This window comes from Dissoconium aciculare (assembly GCF_010015565.1).
Source record: "Dissoconium aciculare CBS 342.82 unplaced genomic scaffold K489scaffold_9, whole genome shotgun sequence".
In the NCBI taxonomy this organism is placed as follows: Eukaryota; Fungi; Ascomycota; class Dothideomycetes; order Mycosphaerellales; family Dissoconiaceae; genus Dissoconium; species Dissoconium aciculare.
In genome coordinates, this window is record NW_022984959.1 from 1,071,163 (window position 1) to 1,096,975 (window position 25,813).

At 54.9% G+C, this 25,813-nt stretch overlaps 11 protein-coding genes across 11 annotated transcripts; 5 read left to right on the plus strand and 6 right to left on the minus strand.

Annotated features, from left to right (window-relative positions):
* The first annotated feature begins 156 nt into the window (after nucleotides 1-156).
* Nucleotides 157-2,229, plus strand: K489DRAFT_403045 (eukaryotic translation initiation factor 3). The gene is made up of 2 exons (XM_033607072.1): nucleotides 157-648; nucleotides 714-2,229. The coding sequence occupies exons 1-2, from the start codon at nucleotides 343-345 to the stop codon at nucleotides 1,845-1,847; spliced, it is 1,440 nt and encodes a 479-aa protein (XP_033458320.1). The 5' UTR covers nucleotides 157-342; the 3' UTR covers nucleotides 1,848-2,229.
* K489DRAFT_382329 (uncharacterized protein) lies at nucleotides 1,730-3,600 on the minus strand. Its single transcript, XM_033605347.1, has 3 exons — nucleotides 3,152-3,600; nucleotides 2,731-2,959; nucleotides 1,730-2,541 (listed from the first exon to the last, which is right to left on the minus strand). The coding sequence occupies exons 1-3, from the start codon at nucleotides 3,320-3,322 to the stop codon at nucleotides 2,171-2,173; spliced, it is 771 nt and encodes a 256-aa protein (XP_033458321.1). The 5' UTR covers nucleotides 3,323-3,600; the 3' UTR covers nucleotides 1,730-2,170.
* Nucleotides 3,601-3,725: 125 nt separating this feature from the next.
* K489DRAFT_360578 (P-loop containing nucleoside triphosphate hydrolase protein) lies at nucleotides 3,726-7,502 on the minus strand (the record flags this gene model as incomplete). Its single annotated transcript, XM_033602619.1, has 2 exons — nucleotides 3,726-5,626; nucleotides 6,017-7,502. The coding sequence occupies 2 exons, from the start codon at nucleotides 7,500-7,502 to the stop codon at nucleotides 4,074-4,076; spliced, it is 3,039 nt and encodes a 1,012-aa protein (XP_033458322.1). The 3' UTR covers nucleotides 3,726-4,073.
* A 1,947-nt stretch (nucleotides 7,503-9,449) lies between these two features.
* Nucleotides 9,450-11,060, minus strand: K489DRAFT_382332 (serine/threonine protein kinase, CMGC family, CDC2/CDK subfamily). Its single transcript, XM_033605348.1, has 2 exons — nucleotides 10,027-11,060; nucleotides 9,450-9,949 (listed from the first exon to the last, which is right to left on the minus strand). The coding sequence occupies exons 1-2, from the start codon at nucleotides 10,990-10,992 to the stop codon at nucleotides 9,512-9,514; spliced, it is 1,404 nt and encodes a 467-aa protein (XP_033458323.1). The 5' UTR covers nucleotides 10,993-11,060; the 3' UTR covers nucleotides 9,450-9,511.
* A 118-nt stretch (nucleotides 11,061-11,178) lies between these two features.
* Nucleotides 11,179-12,844, plus strand: K489DRAFT_411663 (DUF185-domain-containing protein; the record flags this gene model as incomplete). The annotated part of the gene is made up of 2 exons (XM_033607828.1): nucleotides 11,179-11,346; nucleotides 11,411-12,844. 2 exons carry the CDS (start codon nucleotides 11,179-11,181, stop codon nucleotides 12,842-12,844), a joined length of 1,602 nt encoding a protein of 533 aa, XP_033458324.1.
* A 57-nt stretch (nucleotides 12,845-12,901) lies between these two features.
* K489DRAFT_433142 (acyl-CoA N-acyltransferase) lies at nucleotides 12,902-14,122 on the minus strand (the record flags this gene model as incomplete). The annotated part of the gene is made up of 2 exons (XM_033608506.1): nucleotides 13,210-14,122; nucleotides 12,902-13,137 (listed from the first exon to the last, which is right to left on the minus strand). Exons 1-2 carry the CDS (start codon nucleotides 13,775-13,777, stop codon nucleotides 12,902-12,904), a joined length of 804 nt encoding a protein of 267 aa, XP_033458325.1. The 5' UTR covers nucleotides 13,778-14,122.
* A 159-nt stretch (nucleotides 14,123-14,281) lies between these two features.
* On the plus strand, nucleotides 14,282-15,642 carry K489DRAFT_270912 (uncharacterized protein). The gene has a single exon (XM_033600123.1). It carries the CDS (start codon nucleotides 14,735-14,737, stop codon nucleotides 15,419-15,421), a length of 687 nt encoding a protein of 228 aa, XP_033458326.1. The 5' UTR covers nucleotides 14,282-14,734; the 3' UTR covers nucleotides 15,422-15,642.
* K489DRAFT_411666 (NAD(P)-binding protein) lies at nucleotides 15,601-16,563 on the minus strand (the record flags this gene model as incomplete). Its single annotated transcript, XM_033607829.1, has 5 exons — nucleotides 15,601-15,833; nucleotides 15,896-16,056; nucleotides 16,119-16,325; nucleotides 16,387-16,415; nucleotides 16,462-16,563. 5 exons carry the CDS (start codon nucleotides 16,561-16,563, stop codon nucleotides 15,601-15,603), a joined length of 732 nt encoding a protein of 243 aa, XP_033458327.1.
* Nucleotides 16,564-18,727: 2,164 nt separating this feature from the next.
* On the plus strand, nucleotides 18,728-20,343 carry K489DRAFT_382337 (mitochondrial chaperone BCS1). The gene has a single exon (XM_033605349.1). It carries the CDS (start codon nucleotides 19,084-19,086, stop codon nucleotides 20,293-20,295), a length of 1,212 nt encoding a protein of 403 aa, XP_033458328.1. The 5' UTR covers nucleotides 18,728-19,083; the 3' UTR covers nucleotides 20,296-20,343.
* Nucleotides 20,344-21,311: 968 nt separating this feature from the next.
* On the plus strand, nucleotides 21,312-23,585 carry K489DRAFT_411668 (HET-domain-containing protein; the record flags this gene model as incomplete). Its single annotated transcript, XM_033607830.1, has 1 exon — nucleotides 21,312-23,585. One exon carries the CDS (start codon nucleotides 21,312-21,314, stop codon nucleotides 23,583-23,585), a length of 2,274 nt encoding a protein of 757 aa, XP_033458329.1.
* Nucleotides 23,586-23,723: 138 nt separating this feature from the next.
* Nucleotides 23,724-25,796, minus strand: K489DRAFT_372209 (uncharacterized protein; the record flags this gene model as incomplete). Its single annotated transcript, XM_033603317.1, has 4 exons — nucleotides 23,724-24,863; nucleotides 24,922-25,209; nucleotides 25,283-25,577; nucleotides 25,678-25,796. 4 exons carry the CDS (start codon nucleotides 25,794-25,796, stop codon nucleotides 23,724-23,726), a joined length of 1,842 nt encoding a protein of 613 aa, XP_033458330.1.
* Nucleotides 25,797-25,813: the final 17 nt, after the last annotated feature.

Consider the following 25,813-nt stretch of genomic DNA (forward strand, 5'->3'; position numbering starts at 1 on the left):
TAATACTGTAATAGGGAAATACTGCTTCGAGGATTAAATGGCGGCTCTTCTCCCCTCACGTGCCCCTCACTGAATAGTTATCGTTAGGGTATCACCAACGCCAAGATTTCCGCCCTCCCCACCACTGCACGCTAGTATGCTGGATAAATTTCCCTCCACATATACATCGAGAATCCGCGACATCCCTGCGGCTGCGACGACGAAGACGACGAAGACGACGACGACGACTGGCTCTCGATAGCAATCCACTACCAAAGAGTCCTGCCCGGCGGAAGCAGCGACTTGCCTATCAAATCAACCGCTGCATCTTCCCGAAACACTCGCATAGACACATTGCCCACCATGAGTGTCCGACAAGCCCCGGCATACCAGCCAGCCGCATCCGCGCAACATCGCGACGACGACTCCGACGAAGAGGCGCTCGCCAACGACTATCGCGAACAGGTCGGCTACCAGGAGGGTCACCAGGAGGATTTCGACTCGGCGGGAGGTGCGCAACAGGACCTGCACGCACAGCTGCAACAGGCGGCGACACCTCTGGAATATGGCGCGACACTCGAGACCAAGATGCAGAGCTACGACAGCTACTGCAATCTTTTCCACTTCATATTGAACAGCGACGGACCGGTAGACATCGAAGTGCCATCGGTAAGCTTATCCGGGACGAAGGGTTGGTTGGAGAGTGCTTGGGCTGATCGCGAGGTTTAATCTAGTATTTCTGGGCGTGGGATGTCATTGACGAGTTCATCTACCAATTCAACTCATTCTGCTCATACCGACAAAAGGCCGCTCTGAACCAGGGATCATCAAACGCAATCGATGAGGAGGAGTTAGCAGTCCTCCGCGAAAACCCTGGAACATGGGGCTGCTATTCAGTTCTTAACGTTCTCTATTCATTAATACAGCGGTCACAGATCAGCGAACAACTCGCGGCTAAGAAGCGCGGAGAGGACGCTGCTGCCTACGCTGGTGAGTATGGCAATCGCAGTCTGTACCAGATGCTGGGATACTTTTCCATCATCGGTCTGCTCCGCGTGCACTGTTTGTTGGGCGACTTCAGTCTCGCGTTGAAGACGCTCGATGACATCGAACTCAACAAGAAGGCCATGTTCGCCCGTGTCATGGCCGCCAACTTCACCACCTACTACTACATCGGTTTCTCATACATGATGATGCACCGGTACGCCGATGCTCTGCGCGCCTTCAACCACATCCTCATCTATGTCTCGCGCACCAAGAACTTCCAAAAGGGAGCCCAGTACGATAGCATCACCAAGAAGAACGACCAGATGTACGCGCTCGTCGCCATCTGCGTCGCCTTCTACCCGACCCGGCTCGACGACACCATCCACACCGCGCTGAAGGAGAAATACGGCGAGCAGCTCACGCGGATTCAACGCGGCGGCCCCGAAGCCCTGCCGATCTTCGAGGAACTCTTCCGTGCCGCCTGCCCCAAATTCATCTCCCCGACCCCTCCGGACTTCGAAAACCCGCACCTCAACCCGGACCCCATCGAGCACCAGCTCAACATCTTCATGAACGAGGTCAAGAACAACATGTTCACCCCGACCCTGCGCAGCTACCTCAAGCTCTACACCACAATGGACCTGACCAAACTGGCCGGCTTCCTCGAGGTCGACTCCGACACCCTCCGCGGATGGCTGCTCGTCAACAAGCAGCGCAGTCGCCAGGTGCGTCATAGCGAGAACGGTCTCCTCGAGGGCGAGGTCGTCAATTCGAGTGATTTGGACTATGCGATGGAGGGCGACTTGATTCACGTTTCCGAGGCCAAGGTCGGCCGGAGATTGGTCGACTGGTATTTGAGGAATTTGGCACGGACATATTAGAAAGGGCGTGAAATTTTCGTTGTTGGGTTGGGCGATTGGCTGGGCGTGGTCCATGTGCTAGGCAGATGGGGATGAACAGTTACGAAGGTCATGAGGAGATGTCCATGGTTGTTGGCATTGCGGTTTATTTTCTTCATACGATTGAGGAAATGAATACACATGACGAGATTAATCGCTGTGCCCTTGTTGAGCAAAGCAATCATTGTTCCCTTGTCCTCGCCCTTCCCCCGAGGAATCCGAAAAGATATGAAAATGAAATAAAACACTTCTTCCAAAAAGAAAGTCCCAAACCCGCTCGAAAGGAGAACAGAAACCCACTTCCTCTACCACGCATCCTCCCCGCCCCCTTCATCCCCACCTCCATCATCTCCATCTCCATCCTCCCCATCGTCGAAGTACTTCTCCGCGTTGTAATCATTCCCTAGATCATCGTCGTCCTCGGAGAAATCGTCATCCTGCGGTTCCTCGACGTCGTCCTCGCCGTTGTTCTCGTCGTCCTTGGGCACATCGTCGTTGTCATCGTTGTCGTCATCGTTCTGGGCTCCGTTCTCGTCGAACTGCGCCAGTTTGTCGATGCGCTTCTTCTTCAACCAGTCGAGGTTGCGTTTCGGTGGCTGCTGCGGGTCCAGCGGGTCGCCGGTGGATGTGGTGGTGGTTATCACGTCGTGCAGTTCGGGGGGGAAGAAACCTGGGACTGTTTTGCGGGGTTGATAAATTTGTGTGTCAGTGGGATGGTGCAAATGGGACTTCAGGTTCAGGATTCCTTGCTTTAGTCCTTCCTTTCTCCTTTCTCGAGTGGGGCTCTTTTCGGAAAACAAAAACGGGCAATAAGAAGGCATGGTCCATACAAAAGCACTCGGTTTCTCGCCGAGGCGGTACGTACCTATTGGCAATTTCTTCAAATTCGGTAATCCGCGGGTTCGTTTTGCTCGTTTGTTGATAAAGGATGCTTGGTCCTCGAACGCGTTAAAGCTGGAGAGGTCGCGTTTTCCGCTCTTCGGCGCATCGATGAAGAAGGGCCCGTTGCGCATGGCGGTGCGGTGCTCGCGGCGTTTTTGGATCAGCCGGCGTTCGGAGGCGGTTGCGGACGGTTGGGGGTAGATTTTCATGTTCTTTCAGGGTGAATGTTATGTTAGAATCGGATCGAAGAGAAATGAAAGTTCTTCCAAAGAGTTGATCTGAACAGATCCCTGCAGGACAAGGATCTCTATGCTGGACTGCTCCCCTTCACCATCTAGAACAGTTTTCCCTGTCTCTGCCTCTATACATTTCGGATAGAACAACGAAAAGGCGCTCAAACTCACCGGAAACAACTGCTTCGTCCACTCATCGGCCTCATCCTGCCCTTCCTTCTCCCGATAGGCGTTGATTTCGGATTCCAGGGCCATGTCGACTTCGAAGGGCAACATTTGCCCGCCCATGGAGCCGGCGCCCCCGCCACCGCCGAAGCGGCCTCCGCGACCGCCTCGTGACATCTTGAAGGGATGATTTCCTCTTATAGACTTTCGGTGTGCGCGAAGTTCGTAGGTAAAGAGAGGGAAACAGTTGGAGGCCTTCGCGGCGTTGTATTTTGGACTCTTCGGAGGAAATCTTTTTCAAGGTGTTGTGTTCGTGGATCCTGGGATTGTTGTTTGGGATTTTCTTGTGGGTCTTCGTCTGAAGCCCAGAATGGCGACACTTCTGTGGTAGACAACGTGATTTGTGAATGGAGAATCGACTTCTAGAAAATAAAAGAATCCAATGCCGAAATATGTGATGACTTACTACCTGCACAAGCCCTGAAGTGTGGTCGACATTTGCAGGTCGAAATCCTCCCGGAGTGGACTAGCGTGTAAATTCAACTTATCGAATTCAGAAATCAGATATACAAAATGCTTCTCTGAGGAAAGAACTGTCGAGTGGAAAGGGTATCTTGAGCGAATCTAAAGATCTATGCTATGGTACAAAAATCATGCAATGAAGAAATGAACAATGTAGAAGTACAAAAAATCGAACGTCAAATCAGTCCGAAAAAATTGGTGAAAAAGTGAAGAGTGAATCCCGGTCTCTTGTCCCTCCCTTTTGCTGTACTCCATGCGCGCAGAAAGAATGCAATGAGGTGAAAATTGGTAGAAATGATGGTTTGCGCCGCCCGAAATACCACTTGAAGGAGAATGGCCGCGCACAACGTCAACCAATCTCGAAAGGCGAGGTTCATCGCATGCGTCGGCCTCGGAGACCGTCCAATCACGGCCGTCCATGTACTACTCGCCTGGAGGAGGGTCCGATGGATCGGTCTTCCCTCACCTCGTTGCTGTCGCCAATCGGCCCTCTGTTTCTAAACGTTCTAGACTTGTAATCGCTTTCCAACATCCTGATGACGTGCCCCATGAATTTCTTGCGGAGACGCTCTTCTTCGGAGTCTCTCTTGTCGGTGGAGAGGACGCGGAGGAGGGATTGGTGGAGGACGCGGTCGAGAGCGTTGCGCATGTTGATGACGGATTTGTTGGCAAGACCTGGTCCCAGCCTACTTGTCATCGCGAAGGGCAGCCAGTCATCCATTTCGATTTTCCCAAAATCGTTCATGCCGAGTTTGCCACCGAAGAGCAGAACCATCAGCGGGCTGACGAGCGTGCTTTCCCGCATTTGCATCTGGCCGCCGGACTCGAAAAGTTGGCCGAAGGCGAAGAGGTCACCCGGAGAGGTCTCGGTGTCGACGTTGGCGGATTGCATGGGTATGATGACGGTCTCTTCGTGTGCGGTGCGGTGGACACGGCCGAAGCTCTTGACGGCGAGATTGGGGTAGGAGCCAGCGAGAACGAGAGATTTGATCAATTCCAAGTTGGTCGAGTTGGCGTTGAGCGCTTCGCCTCCATACAGACCTGGTCCGCGTCGCTCGGGGATAAGCTTGATCTCTTGTAGAATCGCGTCGATCTGTGTTGCGGTCTTTCTGACTTCTCTGTAGACGCCCATGTGCAGGTTCTCACGCATCGCGAACTCGAACACGGAATTGTGGCCGAGTCCCCGAGCTTCGAGCAATCTCAACTTGTCTAGGCCACGCAAGAGGGCAATATGGTCGCTGGAATCTCCCTTGTAGATCTTGTGGCCAGCCAACACCTCCTTCTTGGATGTGCCTGGGGGGAAGGTGAACAAGGACCTTCCGGGTTCTAGAGATCCAAGAAGCAGCATCGGATCCAAGCAACGGAAGATGATTCCAAGAAGGATCATCTTGCCGAGACTGGGATGCACGGGCATCTTCGCCAAGACCTGGCCGAGAACAGTCAACTCCTCCTGGTCGGTGAAAGCTTGCATGGACTTGAGGTATTTGATCGAGCTGCGAAGTGCACTTGGTGAAGGTGGTTCAATGGCTCTTCCGAGGAACTGCGCCAACGGCTCGTTGAAGCCTTGGGCTTTAATCGACAGGCACACTTCTGCTAGATCGCTTCGGAGCAGTTCTGGTTTTCCGGCTGCCCGCATGAGCGATTTGCGACCTTTGGAGAAGAGTGCGTAGTAATTGCCGTCAGAGACACGGCCAGCTCGTCCGGCACGTTGCTTCGCGTTAGATTGACTTTCCCAGACACACTCCAATCTGGTGATGCGCTTCGTGGCGTCGTATCGATTCTCGCGCAGCTTTCCAGCATCGACGACGTGCTTGACGTCAGGCACAGTGATAGAGGTTTCTGCGATGTTGGTGGCGAGAATGATCTTCCGACGACCTTCTGGGGTGGGATCAAAGATTCGCCTCTGATCTGCAGGTGGGACAGTCGAATGAAGTATGTGAACGTCAAACTTGTCGGAATCTGAGAAATCGATGCCAAATATAGGTCGGCGCCGAAGCAACTCATTTGTGCCCTTGATCTCCTCTAGACCGGGAAGGAAGACAAGTACAGCACCGTCAGCGCTAGTCTCAATCACGCGTGCGATTGTCGCGGCGACCAGGCCGACAGGTACGTGGTCCTCTAGCGCATCTCTCGGCATGTTATCATCGCCATCTTCGTCCTCTTCTGAGTTCTGCAGCTTCACTCGGCGTTTCCACTCGATTGGCCCCTCACCTTCCACATCAGCCGAATTCGTGCTTCGCTTGTCCATAAGCTTCTCCGCTACGATATAATCCGCAGTTTTTTTACTTTCACGCAATAAACTTTCGAGCTCTTCGTTGTGCGATGCCTGCAGATCTTCGAGGATTGTACTGAGATATCGCTCTTTGACGGGAAACGTCCTGCCAGGCACCGACACCGAAGGACATGGCTGTGATTCGCCGTCTTTCTTTGTCGCGAAATACTCCGCGAACAAATTCGTGTCGAGAGTAGCCGACATGAGGACTATTTTGGGGACGCTCTTCCCTACCGCCAATCGGTTCTCGAAAGCCCTCTTCAGATTGATCAGCAGCACATCCATGATCATGTCACGTTCGTGGACCTCATCAAGGACCAAATGAGAGACTGAGTCCAAAAGACTATCCGGGTGATGCCTCAGAATGGCAAGCAGGATTCCGCTGGTGCAGAAATTAATGCTGCCGCCCAAAGGCGCCAATTTGACATCGAAGCGGACGTGATGTCCGATTTGTTCCTGGAGACGTTGCCCGCGTTCTTCTGCAACGCGCTGCGCGACAGACGTCGCGGCGATTCGGCGAGGTTGCGTGCAAATGATGTCGCAGAATCCACCCTCACCTTTTGCAATGGCATCGTCGAGAATGAGCTGGGGAACCTGTGTGGTTTTTCCACTTCCAGTGGCACCGACAACAATGCTATACGTGTTGTTCGAAATCATTTCGAGTACTGCGGCACTGTGTTGGGACATTGGGAGGTTTGCCCGAATCTCACGCATGGCGGCGGTCGTCGGGTCTTCATTGAACGCTTGTTGTCTCTCTTGCAGTGTGCTATTCAGAGCTAGTCGCACTTGTTCTGTCGGCGCGGTGCGATAAGGTCTCGATTCAGCTCTCTCTACTTCTGCGACGGGCAAAGCTTGTCGTTCGCTAACTCTTCCGACATTTCGAACTTCCCGCATCGCGTCGTTCATGATAGTGAGCGTGTTTTCGGACAGCTGTATCTTCACAGGATGCTGCGGTCGAATGATCTTCCCGCCGCCTCTTTCAAGCGCTTTAGTGAACTCAGTGTACAACTCAGGTTTCGTCTTCAAAACATGCACGGCAGCGACCAGACGTGCGGCTGCGAGGGAATCCTTTTTTGTCCGGCCGATGATACGTGGCTCGACGATCTGGCCGTTCAAGTTGATCTCAATCGGATTGTCCCGGGTTCCCTGTTTACCAGCCGGAGTGTCAAGTTCGACATTCATGTCACGGCAAGTCGATTTCAGGAAGGTCAGAAAGTCGGATGCAGTGTCGACCGTGAGTGTACCCCAGTCAGGCATGGAGGATCGCAACTCTGCCAACCGAGCAGAGTGCTTTTCAAGACGCCGCTTCAAAGTCAACAGCGCTGCCGTCTCGGCTCGCACAGGATCCTTGTCGATTGCTGAAACGATGAAATCGAGTGCCGGTAGCTTAACGTCGACCTTCCATGACGCTGCGCCTCGTACGATGCCCTCTTTGAGCAGAACTTTACGGAAGGAGGGTGGCATCTTGGTCGACGAAAATACAGGCACGTCGCCAAATGATGCCGCAAAGTTGTAGATGTCAATCGAAGCGTCCAAGTTTGTACTGTCCGTGGTTGCTGACATATCTATCGTGTCGAACTTGGTCCTGTCCTCACTGTAGATAACGACGCGATCCGGTGAGTTTTGTGCTCCAAATAATCGCTTCAGAACACCGTTGGCGTGGAGTTTGGCTAGCATTTGCGCCATTGCAGCGCGCTTCTTACCGGATTCGCCCAAACCAACGCCCATGGCAGTGAACGTTCCAAATCCATCATATTTGTTGCCGCCAAGGGTTACAAATATTTTGCCAGCTGCGGCGTCAGGGTGATAGTCGGGTCGGTTGGTATTAAGACCCTTCTTGTCCTTCTGATTCTTGTAAGTGTGACTGAAACCGAGGCCGAATCTAAAACACTGTGTTTGCAATGCAGACAATGCATCTTCCGGTTTGAAAAGCCGGGCAGGTGCGTGCGGATAATCTTCGGCGGTCGGCATCACGAGCAATTTTTGATACTCCTCGATGGTAAGAGAATCTTCGAGAGGGTTGATAGGTCGTCGTTTTCCCGCTTCTGAGTTTTTGACCACATCTTCAACGGGCTGTGTGATTGAAGATTTCTTGCTCACAAACTTGTTGGATCGTGGTTCCGACGCTGTGCCTACACTGCGTAAAGCTTGAGCGGCGTTCTTCTGGGCAGCTTTCTGCCGAGCGACCTTCTTCTCGACAGCTTTAATCCGGGCAGCTTCATGCCGTGCGGCTTGTTTCCGTGCAGCGGTTAGCCTCGGTGGTCGTTCACTTTCTGATTTGGCAGATTCTGCTTGCGAAGCATCAGGCCTTGGACTCGGCCGTAGCTCAGAATCCCTGGAAGATTGTGACCTCTTGGCTAGCGATGGATTCCATTCATGCGCCGGCGCACGAACAGTGCTACTTTGCTCGAGACTTGAATATGAACGTCTGACAGCCTTGCATAACAGGCGATTCGCACACGACGGATTCGCACGAAGCCCATGACTCGCCCACGCATTACATCTTGTCGCATTGATGAGGAGATGCCAATTTGATGTTTTTGTCGAAAGTGGCAACCGTGGATATGGCATAATTAAATGACCCGAGACGCCAAATAACCCAGCATTCGATGGATCTGAGTTCGGTAGATCGTTCCTGATTGATCTAACTTGTGAACCTGAGTGAATCGGTGCCGAATCCGATGAAATATAATATGCTTGATGGCCGTAAAATGGGGTATCTTGTGGATGTATTTATTTCGTTGATGATCCGCTGCGAAACTTTCTTGAACTTCTCCCTGAATTGCATATGCAACTAGGAATCCCAGGGAACGGCTCCGGGCTCGGCCCGCGCGCATCGCGGCAAAATTGTGCTCGCGCTTATTTTACGCAACTTCGAGCTCAAGCTTCTCAAAAGTCCCACCGGCGTCATTGGCCCTCTTTACGTCATACCCATCAATGGATCACGTGTGCGGTGCTCGTCGAGAACATACATATTACACCACTTTCGTCTCCATTCGTTCTTGATCTTCTTCCGGATCTCATCATACGCGAAACAAATATCACAACCTCTTTCAAACCCCAAAAAACCACAAAACCACACACAATGTCTTCCGAAGCCAAGAACGAGAACGTCGTCGAGACTGGCGACACCATCGTCCACGGAACCGGCGACAAGAACGTAAGATTCTCCACATTTCTCAATGCTCGTCGAGGCAGCTGAGATTATTTCTGATCTCACTGACGCCATATGTAGATCACCTCCGAGGGTGTCGACCGCTCCCACAAGGCCGCTCCCCCGCCAGATGCCGAGGCTGGTGATGGTGTGAAGGTCGTCGACGGCGAAGTCTCTGAGCTCACTGTCAAGGATGGCGAGGTCGTCGCTGAGGCCGAAGCGAAATAGGTTATCATGGATCAGGTGAAGGAAACATGATCAAACGACAGAGGGACGAGATATGATGGGAGGATCAATAAATCATGATAGCTAATACAGACTTGTCTTGCCTCACCACTACATTAAGTATGGATGGTGTCGGCAGCAAGCTAGATCTCACGAAATCAAACTCCATTAAAGCGAGCTAGATGTACTGTCATCACGCAAGCTTCAGCTGAAACCCACCCTCCTTGTCTACTCCATCACGTTCTTTCAATATCGACCCCAGGTCAATGTCACCTTGTAGCTTAGGAGCAGCGCCGCGCGTGGGCGCGTTTGGACTCGCACGTCGCCGACGTTTCTCTTGACCCGCCTTCGATGGGAAGGTAGGGAACATAGCAGTGGCTTTGGGGCGAGGGTTCTCACGAAAGTATGCATGGTCTAAGAGCTCTTTAGCAGACAACCTTGTTGCGGGGTTGAGCGAGAGCAGGCCATCCATCAGTGCGATACCAGAATTCGTCATTGTTGGGAATCTCGATCGCATGTTGGATCCTTGGTTGGTCCTGCTCTGGTTCGGGAGTTTGAGGGATCGAGCATTCGGTAGTCGCTTGAAACCAGGCCAAGAGACGTCCGTCGGTATGCCACAAAGCTCGAAGATCTATAGGACAGTCAATGTCGCGCAATGGCTGTTCATCTACACGCTGGACCTCCTCATGAATAGACCAACAGACTCACCTTGCTCAACTGATCGACCTCGTTCTTGCCTTGAATCAGCGCGTTCTTGGACAGCAGCTCGCCAAAGATGCATCCGATGCTCCAGCAATCAATAGCTTTATCATATGTTGTGGTACCAAGCAAAAGCTCCGGCGCTCGATACCACAACGTCACCACCAACTGCGTCAAATTCGCCGGCGGGGGATCGCCGCAAAATCGCGCCATGCCAAAATCCGCCAACTTGATCTCTCCGCGGTTGTTCATGAGAATATTACTAGTTTTCAAATCTCGGTGTAGAATCCAGTGATCGTGCAAGAACTCCACAGCACTTCCTAACTGCAACAGCAGCGTCTTGACTTCGGACGGTGAGAAGGGTTCCTGCATTTCCTCCTGCAGCGTCTTGAGGTCATGCTCGACAAACTCCATGACAAGGAAGACGTTGAGTCCGGACTCGCCATTCGTCGCGGTCACGACCTCCCGTAGATCGACCACATGGCGATGGCGCGCCGCTTGTAGGCATTGGATCTCGCGCAACGCAGTCACTGCGAACCCGCCATCTCGCGCGGGGTCTAGTTTCAATTTCTTCACTGCCACGATTGTACCTGTCGCCTCTTCTCTCGCGCGCGAGACGTATCCATAACTTCCTTCCTCGATGTGATTCAGACTCTCGAAGCGTTCGATGGAGCGACAGGGTTGCCAGGTCTGGTTGGGGAATCGGAGGAGATACTTTTCGCTTTGCTCTTCGACAATGTCACGGTCTCGCGCGGAAGAGTTTGACACGCGTCTGCGCTTTGCCGGTCGATCATCAGCATCGTCGACAGCGGCGGCGTCGTCGCGGGAAGTTTTGGCATTCTGCGCTGCGGCGGCTGCTCGTGCTGCTTCGGCTTCGAGTTTTGCTGCTTTGAGTCGCTTCTTCTCTTCTTTGGCAGCCTTGCGTCGCGCATCTTCGGCGGCGTCTTCTGCAGTTTCCGCCCACCGCGATGTCATGGTGAAGTCTGATATTGTACCTGGACCTTTGTCTTAAATGAAAGAAATGCGCAACTCAACTCATGCTTATCCCCGATGCGCCGATGTGTTGAAGCTCGGACGCGGAGGTGAGCTTCAGATGATGACGGTATTTCATGAAATTGTTGATTCCATCGTGAAAGACCATCACCTTGCTTTCATCGCAGAATGAGCCGATCTCTCACGACGATTGCGAGGACTGCAGCTCGTAATAACTATTATGTGAGGCCAGCAGTAAATTGCGTCTTTGGCGTAAGATGGAATTCCACAGAAAGCAACGACGGCGGCCACAAGTGGTCAACACCATTGGCGAAGCAATTGGCTGAAGCAATCACGGTATGGAATCACGTCGCATTGCAAGAGAAAATCAAGATGCTAACATATTAATTATGCGCTTTAGACAACAGGCCCAATTCCAGTCGCGTCGTTCATGCGCCAATGCCTCACATCTGACCTCGGCGGATATTACACTCCCACAAACTTGTCCGATCACGATCAATTCGGTGCAAAGGGCGACTTTGTGACTTCGCCAGAGATCAGCCAGATATTTGGAGAGCTCATTGGAGTCTGGTTCGTGGCAGAATGGATCGCGCAGGGGAGAAAGAGTGATGGAGTATACTTGATGGAGGTCGGGCCTGGCCGTGGTACACTGATGGATGACATGCTACGGACGATTCGGAATTTCCAGCCATTGGCACAAGCGATCGAGGCGGTATACCTTGTTGAAGCGAGCGAGAACCTGCGGCAAGCACAACATCGTCTGCTTTGCGGAGACCATCCCCTCGTAAAGAACGAGATCGGTTACGAGAGTAAGAGCAGGCACAATGATGACCTCAAGATTGTTTGGACGGAAGATGTGCGCTTCGTCCCCCGTAAGGCGGATAAGACGCCCTTCATCGTGGCCCACGAATTCTTCGACGCTTTGCCAATTCACATCTTTCAAGCTGCGACACCTCCACCTGGCGAGGACGTGACTATCCAGACACCGACCGGACCTATTCGACCGGAGAGGAGACTACCGAAGCAGAACTTCTGGAAGGAGATGCAGATCACGCCCAAACCACCACATCGACTCAAGGAAGGCGAGCCGGAATTCGAGCTTTCGTTGTCGAAATCCGCGACACCACATTCAATGTATCTACCTGAGATTTCCCCTCGATACACTGCACTCAAGGATACGGATGGTGCAGTCATCGAAGTCAGCCCAGAAAGCCAATCCTACGTCCGCGATTTTGCGATTCGTCTAGGAGGTTCTGACCCCAATGCTGCCATCCAACCCCGAAAAGTCTCGGCCTCGGGCAAGGTTGTTGCATCTGGTAGCAGCGAGGAGCCGCTACACAAAGAGACGCCCTCCGGTGCAGCTCTGATCATCGACTATGGCCCACCAGGAAACATCCCGACCAACTCCTTGCGAGGAATCCGTGCTCACAAAATCGTCTCTCCCTTCGAAGCTGCCGGCGCTGTAGATCTGAGCGCTGATGTCGACTTCCTTGCTCTCGCGGAAGCCGCCATCAATGGCTCACCGGGCGTGGAGGTTCACGGTCCTGTCGACCAAGCTCGCTTCCTCACCGCCATGGGCATTGAGGAGAGGGCCGCGCAGCTGGTCAAGCGGGCGGTGGACAAAGAGCGTGGAGGTGGCTCTGGGAGCAAGGATAAAAAGGAACTTACCGAGATCGTCAAGAGAGTGGAGAGTGGTTGGAAACGACTTGTGGACCGCAGTCCGCAAGGAATGGGCCGCTTGTATCAGGTCATGGCGCTGTTACCTTACCATGCGAGCAGACAAGGCCAACCACCAAGGCGTCCCGTTGGGTTTGGAGGCGATGTCACGATCTGAGTTGACCAGATCCGTACCAAAATTTGTCAATACAAGCTCTCAAACGAACTGCGACGCTCAACTAGATTGCTGCGCTGGACGAATCATGAATGAAATGTTGAACATTCCTCCAGACAACGGCATATCCTCAACCACTTCGAATCCGAGTCGCCGGTACACATTGGCACCCTCGGGTGAGGCCTCAAGATAACACTCCAACCCGTCCCGATCGACGAATTCCAAGCCCTGTTGCAAAAGACGACTGCCGATGCGATGGCCTTGCAATTCGGGATCGACAAACAATCCTTGAACATCTGCCGCTCAAACTGTCAACACGAAGGGACACACGGGAGAATAAAAAGTCGCCTTCTGCGGCAAACACTTACACCAAACCTCCCTCTCCCCGATGAACTTCTCCCGCGCCGCATTCGCCTTGGCCTCCATCTCCGAGAACGCGGCCATATTCATCCACGACGGAGCACCCTCGTATCTCTGCGCCTTGGGTGGCAGCACATCCCCTCCCGCCTTCTCCAGCAACCCCGTACCCACCTCATCTCCCTTCGCCACTGCCGCCGCGAACATCTTCTTCTCCGCCCTCGCCCTCGACCCCGCCGGACTTTTCAACGCAACACACCCCACGATCTCGCCGTCCCTTCCTTCATCCACCGCCTTCCACACATGATAGTCCTCCCGTGAAGTCCTTGCGGCTAGCCTTGCGGTGCGCCACGCCAGGTATTCGGCTTGTTCGGTGGCGGTGAGTGCGCGTTCGGACGGGAAGGAGGACTTTTGCAGGGCGCCGGTGCCGAAGGCGCGCTCGCGCAGACGGGCGAGGGCTGGGGCGTCGGTTACGAGGGCGGGACGGATTGCTATTGAGGGGCTGGGTTTTTGGATGTTGGTCGATGGGTTGCTGCTCTCGTGCGGGATGACAGAGGAGAAGGTGGTGGTGGTGGTCATTGTGGAATATTTACTCTTCCTTTGCTTCTTGGGTGACTTAATGACACTTTCTCGCTTCTCCTCTTGAGAGAGACTGGGAAAGATGGTCGATGGCTATTTCTTTGTTTCCTGAGGAGAAAGTAATCTTCTAGTACGCATGTGCTTCGGGCCACTGGGACGAGGGCCCTACGTCGTCGCTGTTGTCGACTCAGCAGCGCCAATCTCTATCGCAAACGTAAATAGACCTGCCTAAGGGGTGTGCTTCAAAACTAGATCGTCTTCTTGGTCAATAGGTTAGGCAAGATGACTCATCAAAGGGCCGAGAAAGCGCGACAGTTGGAACATCACTTGCTTGGAGCCGTCGACGGCATCATTTGCGAGAAGTCACACTGTGAAATGTGGGTTCTAACCCAAACCCTAGTAACATCTGCGGACAATCACTCCGATGACTAATACGGTACATGAGAAATCCGTTCTTCTGTATTCTGAAAACTGGACAATAATACTATGTGAGTATTGTTATGATAAAAGAAGACCATCATAGCATACATCAGTCATATCATATGTCGTGAAGGTGGCGATGGTAGTTCCATATCTAGAAACGGACGTATTGTTCTGAGTGGAGAGGGCTTCCTTTGGAGGAACGATACTCCTGTCACCCAACAGCCACGGGCGTTTATACAGTACCTCTTCCCTATCGCTCCTCGAGTTCATCTCGTGCCTGCAAGCCATCTGTCGGCAAAGGATGTCGTGTCAGAAGCGGAACAGAGTACCGCCTCTCGTACCGGACAGAGACAGCTTACAGACCGTCGATCACGAAGATTGATTCGCGGCATAAGCGACAGGTACCTCGAGGGGCTCTTCATTAGGCAGCAGCTGGCCTTCCTCCCATAATGTGTCTGGACGGGTTCCAATTGTCTGCCCAACATAAGAGTCCTGTCCACTACTTGCTCGTTTGATCCAGCGGCTTCACTCGTCATGATGGCGGACTCCTCGATCTCACGTCCTTCGATCACAGTGAGCCTTCACGCCAGCCACGACGAACTCGACCTCTCAGGAAAATCACCTTTCGATTTCGACATCACCGCGACTCTCTGCGCCGACAAAGCGGTCGTGATCTACAGCTCGGATACAATACTCTCGCCAGTCGCCGCACTGCTACAGGGAGGCCTCGAGTTCACGCCCCTAGGAGAAGAAGCACTTTTGCCTCAGATTACCAGATTCAGCAGCCCGCCCAGCGAGCCTACACGCACGTGGAACTCCGCCAATTTCATCGTCCTGGGCCCAGGAGCGCCCAAATCTATTAGGATTCCATTCGGCGCGCTCGAACCACTAGCAGGCGACCAGTTCGACCTCCGATTCTGGATGAACACGGCCGCGTTCAAAGCTGGAAAGACGTACAAGGCTAGATTACCGTCCACAGCGAAGATTAGGTGGTGGCGGATTGCGACCGCCGCGGAGGTCAAGAGCGGCACTCCTGCTCTGCCTGGCGGCTTCTTGAGCGCATTGACTTCGGCGGTCATCTCGTGGTGGAATGGCCCTTGTTCTGTTGACGAAGGTGTTCCTGTCCTGCCAGAAACAGAGCAACTTACCGTTGTTGTGGAGGGTGATGGTGTAAGTTTCACGTGCAAAGGAGTACCGACGGAGATTCCAAGAAACGGTTGAAAGGGATGGTCCATCGTGAGTTGTTATGCACTTGGGAAGCAAGAGAATCAATCTTTGAGCTTGGTGGACCCCAATTGGGATAGTCTGATGGGTGTCTTTCCCGAATTCTCTGCGCACTCAGGATAAGCCTGGTGAGCATCGAAAGCGCACTGTCACCTGGGGATAGAATGAGGTGTGATCTAGTCCAACTGATGAATACCAGGGTTGTGCTTCTTCACCATATCCCAGAAAGGTCCAGTGCGCTCGTTGCGCTTCTGCTCGAACTCCTCAAACATAGCCTTCTGGGGCTCACCAACGGCGACGGTCTCCTTCTCGGCCGCGAAGCCTTCAAAGGCGGCAGTGACGAAATCCTTCACGGGCATGCCGGTCTCGCGGCCGGGACCCCAGCCGGGTTGCTTGTCGTGGAGCTCGGCTGGAATAACCTGCGTCAGTACTTTCCCCAATGGCTCATGGTCATCAAGTGAGACCACTTACTCTGCACGATCGGGGTGTAAAGCTCGATGAGGTTGATCTTGTGGCCACCTGCTGCCTTCAGCTGTTCACGGGCGCTGAGAATCCAGGATCGAGTTGCGGCTTTGCTGGCGCTGTAACCGAAGACCATGGGGTATGGGACGGTCTCCAAGCTAGTGGTAGTGCTGTAATTTCATGCCTTGTCAATGATAGTCTTGACGACATGACGCTCCACGATGAAGCTTACACAATGACGGCCGATTTCTCGCTGGCAGGCTTCTTCTGGAAAAAAGGAAGGAAAGCGTTGAAAATGTTCACTACACCCAAGTAGTTGATGTTGATTTCTTCTGACAGCTTCGAGATCTCGACAGTGTGAGGCTTGCTGACGTCCATGACGTGCTGAACACCGGCGTTGAGGAATAAGGCTTGCAAGCCGGGGTGGTTCTTGGTGACGCTGGAATATGGGTCAGTACGACTGCTCAACTATGCAGAGAAGGGTCTCAAGCTTCACTCACGTGTCAACGAAGCTCGCGGCAGTCTCGAACTTGGCGATGTCAAAGGCGTAGCCAGCGGTCTTGACGGCGACCGACAACGATGGTGAAGACGCCTTGGGACACCAAACGGTGCGCGATCTCCAATCCGATCCCGCTGGTGGCACCCAGCACGAGCGCCGACTTGTAAGGGAACGACATGATGGGATCTGAGATTCTTGGATATCGCTGAGTAAAGAAGACTTCTCTCTTGCCTGATATCGCAGGATGATGAGAATATCGTGAGGATTGAGCAGGGGATATATGCGAGAAAGTAAGGCTCTTCGGAGAGTTTAATCATGCCGTCATCTCGCATTCCAGTTGCCAGAAGAGGCCCATGGTGAGCTCGGGGTTAGCTGAACACGGGCATGCGTTGAAGGACAATGACGCGCAGCAACCCCGATAAAGCCACTTATCTCCGCCCGTGGTTCTGCTGCCATGCTGTGCCTCATGTGGACGACCATCACGAGGACGCACACAATGTAGGTAAGTTTTTCTGCTTTAGATAGCTCATCTCTTGCGCTGCTGGTGCCGTGAAACATGCATTATCACGTCTTGTGGGACAATTCATAGCTGAGGCCCACCGACATCATACTGCAACGTAGGAGTTGGGGCAGTCGTCCTTTCCGGAGAATGCCGCGCCTCGTTGTGGTGGTGGTGATGGAGGAGGTGAAGAGAGTTGGTAAAGCATGGGCAGTGATTGGGAGGTGAGGTCCGCTGGCCTGATTAGGCCAAGCTTTGCGAAGCTCGAAGAAGGTTTGAGTACCACTGTGCCACGCGTCTGCATACAAAGTAAACTACTGCACGTCCGGCTGAACGCCACTTACATCTACACGTAAATTGTTGAGTGACTGTGACGCTGGGCGGGGAGGCCTAACCGAGGTGTCGTTGAGGCCTCAGTCGCCGTGCTCCGCTACAGGCACATGTTCCCCTGCGTTGGGGTGTGACCTTTGACTCGGGACTGCTACCCCGAGTAGACCCAACACCCAGAGTTCCGGCCCGGCCCAGTTCCTGTAGAGTCGTCACGAGTTGCCGCCGGGATAAGCTTCGATGGACGATCAATTTCACAAAGTGCCCAGTGGCATGGCTTCACGGCGGTGTAGAGAGGAGTGTTGTCAAATGATGACAGTCACCAAAATGATCGTCCGCCCAATTTCGGTGGCGAAACAGGAATCGCGCCCTGGCCAGTAACAGCAACAGCAGCAGTAAAGGCATTGCGATCACTATCGCCGTCATTGCAATAGCAAGAGCGACCACGTCGACGACAGCAAGATTTCCATCGGAATGCGGCCCGCAATTCCAGCATGTTGTTCGTCGATCTATTGTCAGCATCGCTGTCCAACACCCGCCTTGCGATCATCGCGACAATCGCCATTTTTGCCCATGTGGTCAGCCGTGTGGTGTACAACCTCTTCCTCCATCCGCTGGCGCACATTCCCGGGCCATGGCTGGGCCGAATTTCGTCGCTCGGCTTGCACGTCTTGTGCTTCTTGGGCGTTGAGTCGCGAGCGTTTTACATGCGTTATTGGCATTCGGCATGCGGTCCAAGGTCTTGCTATCCTTTGTATTGCCCAATTCCGAAGGAGTTGTGGAAATGAGGAGATCAAGTTGCCCCTATCGGCAACAGTGCTATGCCGATGAACATGGTCTCGCGTACGAGGTATTTATTTCTTGGCCCAAAACTCATCGGGGCTTACTTCCATTTCTTGCAACGTTTCATGAGAATCGCGGCATATGCGAAAGCGTTTGGACATCAACGACTTCTCGCGTTGAGCGTGGCACGGGCTCGTTCCTACACAACAAGTCCGTCTCGTCATCATAGTCATCGTCGTCCTCATCGAGGAGGCCAGTGGCCTCGTTGCCGAAGCTCCGAACTTCAAAGGGATGGCAAAACTTTTAAACGGCCGACGCTGCGATGAATCACGGTCTATTAAACCTGCACAGGATACCTTGTTCTGACCTACCTGATTCCATTTTCTCGATTTTATATGCGATAGAGTCGGCTGGAGGGTGCCGCCATTGAGTCACCACATCTGGAGGACGGCCTTGAAGGTATTGATGAGGTAACACTGTTCAGGATCAATCTTCAGCAAGTAATTAGAGATTCACAGAAGCGAATGCGCTTCGAGGCGGAAAGTTGATCAGAAAGAAGACGCGAGGCGATGGTTATTCCAGCCTGGTGAGATGTTTCCGACGCGCATCTGTCTCGTTCTCCGTAACCTTCAACCTCAGGCTTGAAGCGTAAGCCCAACGACAACCCTAATCCCGACAATCACCTGTACTTCCATGCATCGGTTCTTCATCAGATCTTGTCAATAATCCAACTATGCGACCTCAACACGAAATCGATATCATCAACGCTCGCTATTGATACAATCCACATCGTTCATGGATCAAGATGGAACTAAGACAGCGGTGATAGAAGCCATTCCTGCGAAAATCTCACCACGTGAAGACATCATCAAGTCCCTGTCCGAAGCCGGCGATGGGAATGCCGGAATCTATTCTCAATTGTTCAATAATCCGCTGTTTACAGCCGGCTTTGGCCTCGCAGCATTAGGCGCCGCAGTTCGGTATGGGTCGCTCGGACTTCGCCATGGTGCCTCATTGCTACGGCGGCGGATGCTGGTAGACCTGGAAATCACCCGGCATGATGCATCGTACGAATGGGTCCTCAATTGGATGACGCGGCATTACCATGAGCAGGTCGTCCAGGGCGGTCAACAACGTAGCAGCGGGGCAGTGGAATACCTGCTTCGGAAATTCACTCCGGGCCTGCATCATCTTCAGATCAAGACCGATATCATGAAGACCGCGACCGGCGCCGAAAGGACGGCGTTCGCTTTAGTCCCCGGCCACGGGAAACACATTCTGCGTTTCAAAAACGCCTTCATCGCCGTCAGCCGGGAGCGCGAAGGACGCAGTTTCGATGCCAACGGCCGACCTTTCGAAACCGTCAAATTGACCACCCTATATTACCACCGCCACATCTTCCAGGAGCTCTTCACCGAAGCCCATCAAATGTCCCTCTCGCTGAACGAGGGCAAAACCGTCGTCTACACCAGCCGCAACACCGCCTGGGAAATCTCCGGCACGCCCAAACGAAAACGGCCCCTCGAATCCGTCGTGCTGGCCGAAGGTCTCGCCGAGCGTGTGCAAGCCGACATGCGCGAATTCCTCGACGCGAGGACCTGGTACCTCGACCGCGGCATCCCACGGCGCCGCGGCTATCTCCTCCACGGCCCGCCGGGCACAGGTAAAACCTCCTTCGTGCAAGCCCTGGCCGGTGCCATGGACTGCAACATCGCAATGCTGAGTCTCAGTCAGCGCGGTCTCACCGACGACCTGCTCAACCACCTCTTGATCAACGTCCCCCCGCACACCATCGTGCTTCTCGAGGACGCCGACGCCGCCTTCAGCAACCGCCGCCAGCAGCGCGAAGCAGACGGCTATTCCGGCGCCAATGTGACGTATTCCGGCCTGCTCAATGCGCTTGACGGAGTGGCCAGTGCGGAGGAGAGGGTGATTTTCATGACGACGAATCACATCGAAAGGCTGGACGACGCGCTGATAAGGCCGGGACGCGTTGATATGATTCTGCATCTGGACCACGCGGACGAGTGGCAGATGGGCCGGTTGTGGGATCGATTCTATGCGGATCCGGCGGTGCCGCAGGATGCTAGGAAGGAGGCTTTCCTCAAGAGAGCGAGGGAGGTGGGTGTGGTCGGGAAAGTGAGCACGGCGGCGTTGCAGGGCCTTTTCTTGTATAACAAGGACGATCCCGATGGGGCGGTGGAGATGGTGGAGCAGTTGGCGGTGGGGAGACCCGGCGGGCAATCATCACAGCAGGGGGATGGGCAGCAGAGTGAAGGCGCGGCGTCGTCCTCGAGATGAATATCTCTTGTATGAGTAGAGGGGAAAGTAATGTGTACGATTGGAAGGAGGCGCTCGCGCGGGGATGTGCACGCACGCTGTATATCACAAACATTTCTATAACATTACCGTTCGAATACCATTGATATGGACTGGAGAATCGTGACAGGGGTTTGATTCGAGCGGCAATGATTCTTTCGTCGCTGACCAGAGGCCTGAAGTATTTTGGGCTGAATGTCTCTCTGACGATTGTGGGACTTTCTCAAGCACCAGGATCGACTTTCTCTCCCTGCCGCTCAGGCCTTCGCCAGCACCGGCTCGTGCCAACCGTGACCGCAGCATCAAACTCCTCGTAATACATCAGATTATCAAATATGGAAATGACGACTAGCACGACGTCTGCGGTGAGTGTGCTCGCCGCGATTAGCCGAGATCTGGTAGCCCGAGGCATTCTTGTGTTCGCGGGCCCTCGGCGTTGCGCGCGTGTATCGGCACAGTGTCAACCGGGAACGGGAAAGTACGAATGCCGCAACAGAGATTATTCAAGAGTTCCACATGATAGATCCAACACAACGACAAGAGGGCCGAAGATGTATCGGGGGCAACTGTCTCTCGGGTCTCTAAGCCCGAGTCTGCGGAAGGAACAGACATCACCTGAGCAAGCCACCGTGCATGCGCCTCAACTCCGACGTATCTTGGCATTATGAGAACAACCGCTAGCACGCGGTAGCCATGTCGACACCAGCTCGCTCAAACGACTAGTCTGGGCCGTTTGAATGCGGTACTATGCTGCAGATAAGCGAGAGGCCTGGTTCTTGGCATTTCAAAATGTACATTGCATCTGACACCGGTCATGCTACAGGGCTGCGATATGTTGTTCGCCATGCCTGGAATTATCCGTGTTCCTGGGAATCGACACTGCTCCATCCTATTCTGGTCACATTGATGAATGCCGGTCGAGTGTTTCTTGAAGCAAACCCATGCACGATTTGCTGCCTCGCGTCAACATCGAACCCCGCTGGGTGTCTTGAAAAAACATGGGTCTGGAAGTGCTCAAGAGCTCACCAGGACGCGGAGACTACAACTTGTCACAAGGTCCCACCGCTTACCCCGTAGTGCCAGCCCGAGCAGTCCTCAGTCGCGGCAAGGATCGTCCTCCGGCGAATCTCTCACAAGACATTAATCTCCAGCAGCTACATCCGGGAGACGATATTCGACGTCACAGTCTCTTCGTAGGATCTGAATCAACACATGGGAGCAATGGGGTCCGCCTGTCGCGAAATGGGAATTTCATCCGAATCTTCCAACTAGAAGTCAACTGCAAGAGAAACGACGATCCGATCCGGGGTGATATGCGGATGGTCGATCTAGACCATGACCCCGAATTTGCGGCCCTCTCATACGTATGGGGCGATCCCTCGGATGATCGCTGGAATATTCAATGCGGACAGCATACCATCAGCGTGCCCTGGAACTGTATTGTCGCGCTTCGGAATTTACGACGGCGTTGCCGGCAGAGCATCTGCATTTGGGTCGACGCCATCTGTATCAATCAAGCCGATGCGGCAGAAAAGAGCCGGCAGATCCTCCTCATGGGACGAATCTTCTCTGCGGCCCGCGTGGTCTATGTCGACCTCGGATCCGGCGGATCTCTGACGGACGACGCGATCAGGTCTCTTAACAGGTATGCGTCGGTGGAATCGGGGTGGCTCTCACATTGCCTGTACTGCAGGCTTGCGGCCACGGGTCTATCGAAAAAGAAGGATGCTGCATTCCGAGCCCTGTTCACGCATCCATGGATCACACGCAATTGGACCCTCCAGGAGATCCTCCTGAGCCGCGATGCGACCGTCATATGTGGGAAACGGAGCATAGCCTGGCGAGATCTAGAGAAGGTGCTATCTCGACTCGAGGCTGCTTTCCTCTCACAGGAGATCTCACCGTTGCCTGCGTATTTGGAGCCTTGGCTGCAACTCGTTTCGTTATGCAGGGAACTTGAAGCACGCCGGAAGGTGGACGGCAGCGCTCCGGTCGGAACGCTGAAGAGGCTGTCGGATCAGGCCGAGCTAGCCGAGTTGAGTCGCTTCGCTGATCGTTGGACGTTCGCCGTTCACGTCTTGCAGTCCCTCCTACCTGCCCTGTTTTTCCTGTCGTGCATCGGAGCCTGGCTCGGCGTCATCCTAGGTTTCCAAAAGACCCTTTGGTGGGTGTGGTTCCTTTCGATCTTGCTGCCTCTGTTCCTCTTCTACGCCGCCAAACATTTGTTCTTCCTCGTCGCGAAACTCATATTGTGGCCGCTGCGAGTACGGGCTGCGATTGCTGTGCACGTTCCTGCAACTCAAGCCCTGGCTTGGGCGATTGCCACGAGGAGTTCGACGGAAGCAAAGGACAAGTTCTTCGGCGCGCGAGGGATTTTGCTATCACGAGATCAAGCCGTGATCGATTACGATTCGAGTTCCCTGGACGACGCTTTCCGTACGCTCACGACCAGCTTGCTGGACTATACGGGATCTCTCGACAGTCTGATCTTCACCTCCGATGACAGATTGGTCGGCGCTCCATCTTGGGTAGCGGACTGGTCGTCGGTGAATACCTTCTGGGCGAGGCTGCAAAGAGAGGACAGCCGGATACAAGACCCGATGAGCTCCCCGAAGGAGCGGGCCCCGACCGCCGAGCATCCGACCTGGAGGATCCTTGACGCGAAGATCCTCGTCGTCCGCGCCCGGATCATCGGGACCATCGACCGACTCTACCCGACGACGTCCGACCGGGACGTGCACTGCCCGATCGCCACGCGACGGAACATCGTCGCCTTCCAGAACCTCGGCGCCCGCTGCCGATGGGACTTCCACGACTGGACGGCCGGCCTGCCGCGCTCCGTGCTCGGGCTGGAGCGGCACCACGACGGGTTCCACAGGGCGCTCGGGGACTGGGCCGAGGCCATGATGCGCAACCGGATCTCGTATGAGGATTTTTACGGTCAAGACAGCGATGGCATGTCAACCGCGCCCAAATGGTCATGGGTGCACCACGCCTTGGTCGAGGAGGTGTCGCGAAATGGCGTCTTGGCTTCTCTGGGGATCCGCCAAGCGTCGCAGGAGCTATATCTCGCCACGATCGCCCCGAGGGGGGCCCGGGTTGGGGATTTGGTCGTGGCGGTCAGGGGGTGCGCGATGCCGTTTGTCCTGCGGAAGGATCTCGACGGAGGGTATCACATCTTCGTGGGGCCGATTTATTCCGCGCAGCACAACTGGGCTCGCGATCTGGGCGCAGAGGACGAAGGGACTTGGGACGAGTACATCATCGGTTGACGAACGGTACGGGAAGGAACGGTCCACAGCTTTGCGAAGGAAACACAAATCATCGTCATCACCCGCGAACCGAGCGCGTCGCATCATCATCATCATCATCATCATCATCATCATCATCATCATCATCATCATCATCATCTACTCCAACCCCCCGTCCCTCGCCTTAAGCAGCCTGATCGCATCCGCGCGGTTCCGATACTTCGCTGCCCGCATTGCCTCCTCCAGATCGATCCTGGGGTAAGGATAGGCATCCATCAAGAGGTTCATGCAGCCCAGATGGCCCTTCCCCGCGGCGAGCGCCAGCGGGGTGTTATAGATGCTGCCGAACTGCTTGGTCGTGGACACGCAGTTAAAAGCCGGGTTGGCGCCCTTCCCGATCAGGTAGGCGACGACGGCCTCGTGGCCGTGCAGCGCGGCCTCGGCCAGGGCGGTGAAGCCGTCGCGCACGCCGCTGTTGTCGATGGCCAGGTTCTTCTTCTCCAGCAGGTCGCGGACGAGGTCGAGCTGGCCCGCGGCGGCGGCCGACCGGAAGCTCGCGCCCGAGGTGTCGGAGAGGTTCATGCCGATGGACCGCCAGATGTTGGGCGAGGCCTTCTGGCGGGAGGTCACGCGGGAGGCCGTCGAGGCCGAGTCGATGCTGGGGCTGGTGGCGAGGGTGGAGGAGCTGCGGCGGCGCCCGTCGTCGTCGTCGGCGGCGGTGGTGTCGGAGAGGGTCATGGAGAGGACGGATCGCGCTACGTCTCGGGTGTCGTCGCTGTTGTGGCGCTCGGGGGGAGTTGCAAAAGCAGGTCCCGCGCCCAGATCCGGGCTGGTCGGAGCAGAGGTGTACGGCGTGAAGCCGAGCCCGGGGTTGAACGCCGGGTTGGGGGAACCTGGCATGTTCATGCGAGGCGAGGCTTGCGGGGAGAAGCCCGGGTTAGGCGATCCAGCCATGAGGAGTCGCGGAGACGATTGAGAAGTGTAGCCCGGGTCGGGGGAGGAGCCGGGGAGGTACATCCTCGAGTCGTAGGACATGGTCTCATCGGGGAATTGGTCCGGCGAGACCGCCTCGGGGGTGTCAGAAGCGGAGGCGTGCGGGATGTTTCCCACCCGGCGGCTCTCCTCGTGCGCGACGATGGCGTCGTCGACCATCTCCGTGATGAGATCCTCGACCAGCTCATACTCCTCCCGGTTCCTCTCGGGGTCGAATTTGCAGATCTGCGTGTGATCCAGATCGAGCGCGACGTTGTTCTCCCGGTCGTGGCTGAGGCCGAGCACGGCAGATTGCTGGTCGACCACCTGACCGGCTTGTCAGCCCACACCGCTCCAAAGCGATCAACATGGAAGAGTGGCTTACAATGCCGACGTGAGGGAGCGGTCTCGTCTCGAAGAAACTCAACACCTGGTAGTCCTCCAGCTGACTGCGGAAGTCGTCGATCTGCGAACTCGCGAACAGGCTGTCCTTCTCCAGGGACTCGAGGAAGCTGTTGGTCGGCGCCGCATGGACGGCGCGGACGATCTTGGCCGCGATCTTGCCCAGGGGGACGAACTCGCCGCCGCGGTGCGGCGTGGCGAAGAAGACCATGCCGTACGTCGAGGAGCGGATGGGCCTGTAGCGCTCGACCTGACTCGCGACGACGAGGGCCTGTGCCGGGGTGGGGGCAATCCCGTCAGCGGATGTGGAAGGGAAACCACCCCGTTTCCGGGATCGATCTTACCCTCTTCACGACGATCCCGCCGAGGCTGTGCGCGATGAAGATGAGCGGGCGATGCTCGGCTTGGTCCCGGCGGCGCTTCATGCGGACCCGGTTCAGGAGGTTGTGCGCCTGCTCCAGGACGCCCGCGGTCGAGCTCTGGAAGGCGACGTTGGCGTTGTACCCGAAGAGCATGACGCGCGCGGACTTGAGCTTCTGCGGGAGGAGGTCTTTGAGCCAGAGGGTCTGGCCCTTGGTCCACGTGTTCTCGGCATGGTTGGAGCCGTTGGTGGGGTTGAGGCCGTGGACGGCGACGATGCTGAGGGGAAGAAGGGAGGATTGCGGGTCAGCGTCGGGAGGATTTGTCTTCGGGGTTGGGATGTCTGTGACGGATGTGCACTTGCCAGGGGGGGACTCACTCGACTTCGGTGTCCTTGGGGCCTGGCTCGACGAGCACGCGGAGGAAGTTCTGCTCGAGGGAGACACTGGTTGCACCAGCACCCAGCGGCGGCACCGTTGCTCCTTCGGCAACAGGCATGATATCGGGATCGATCA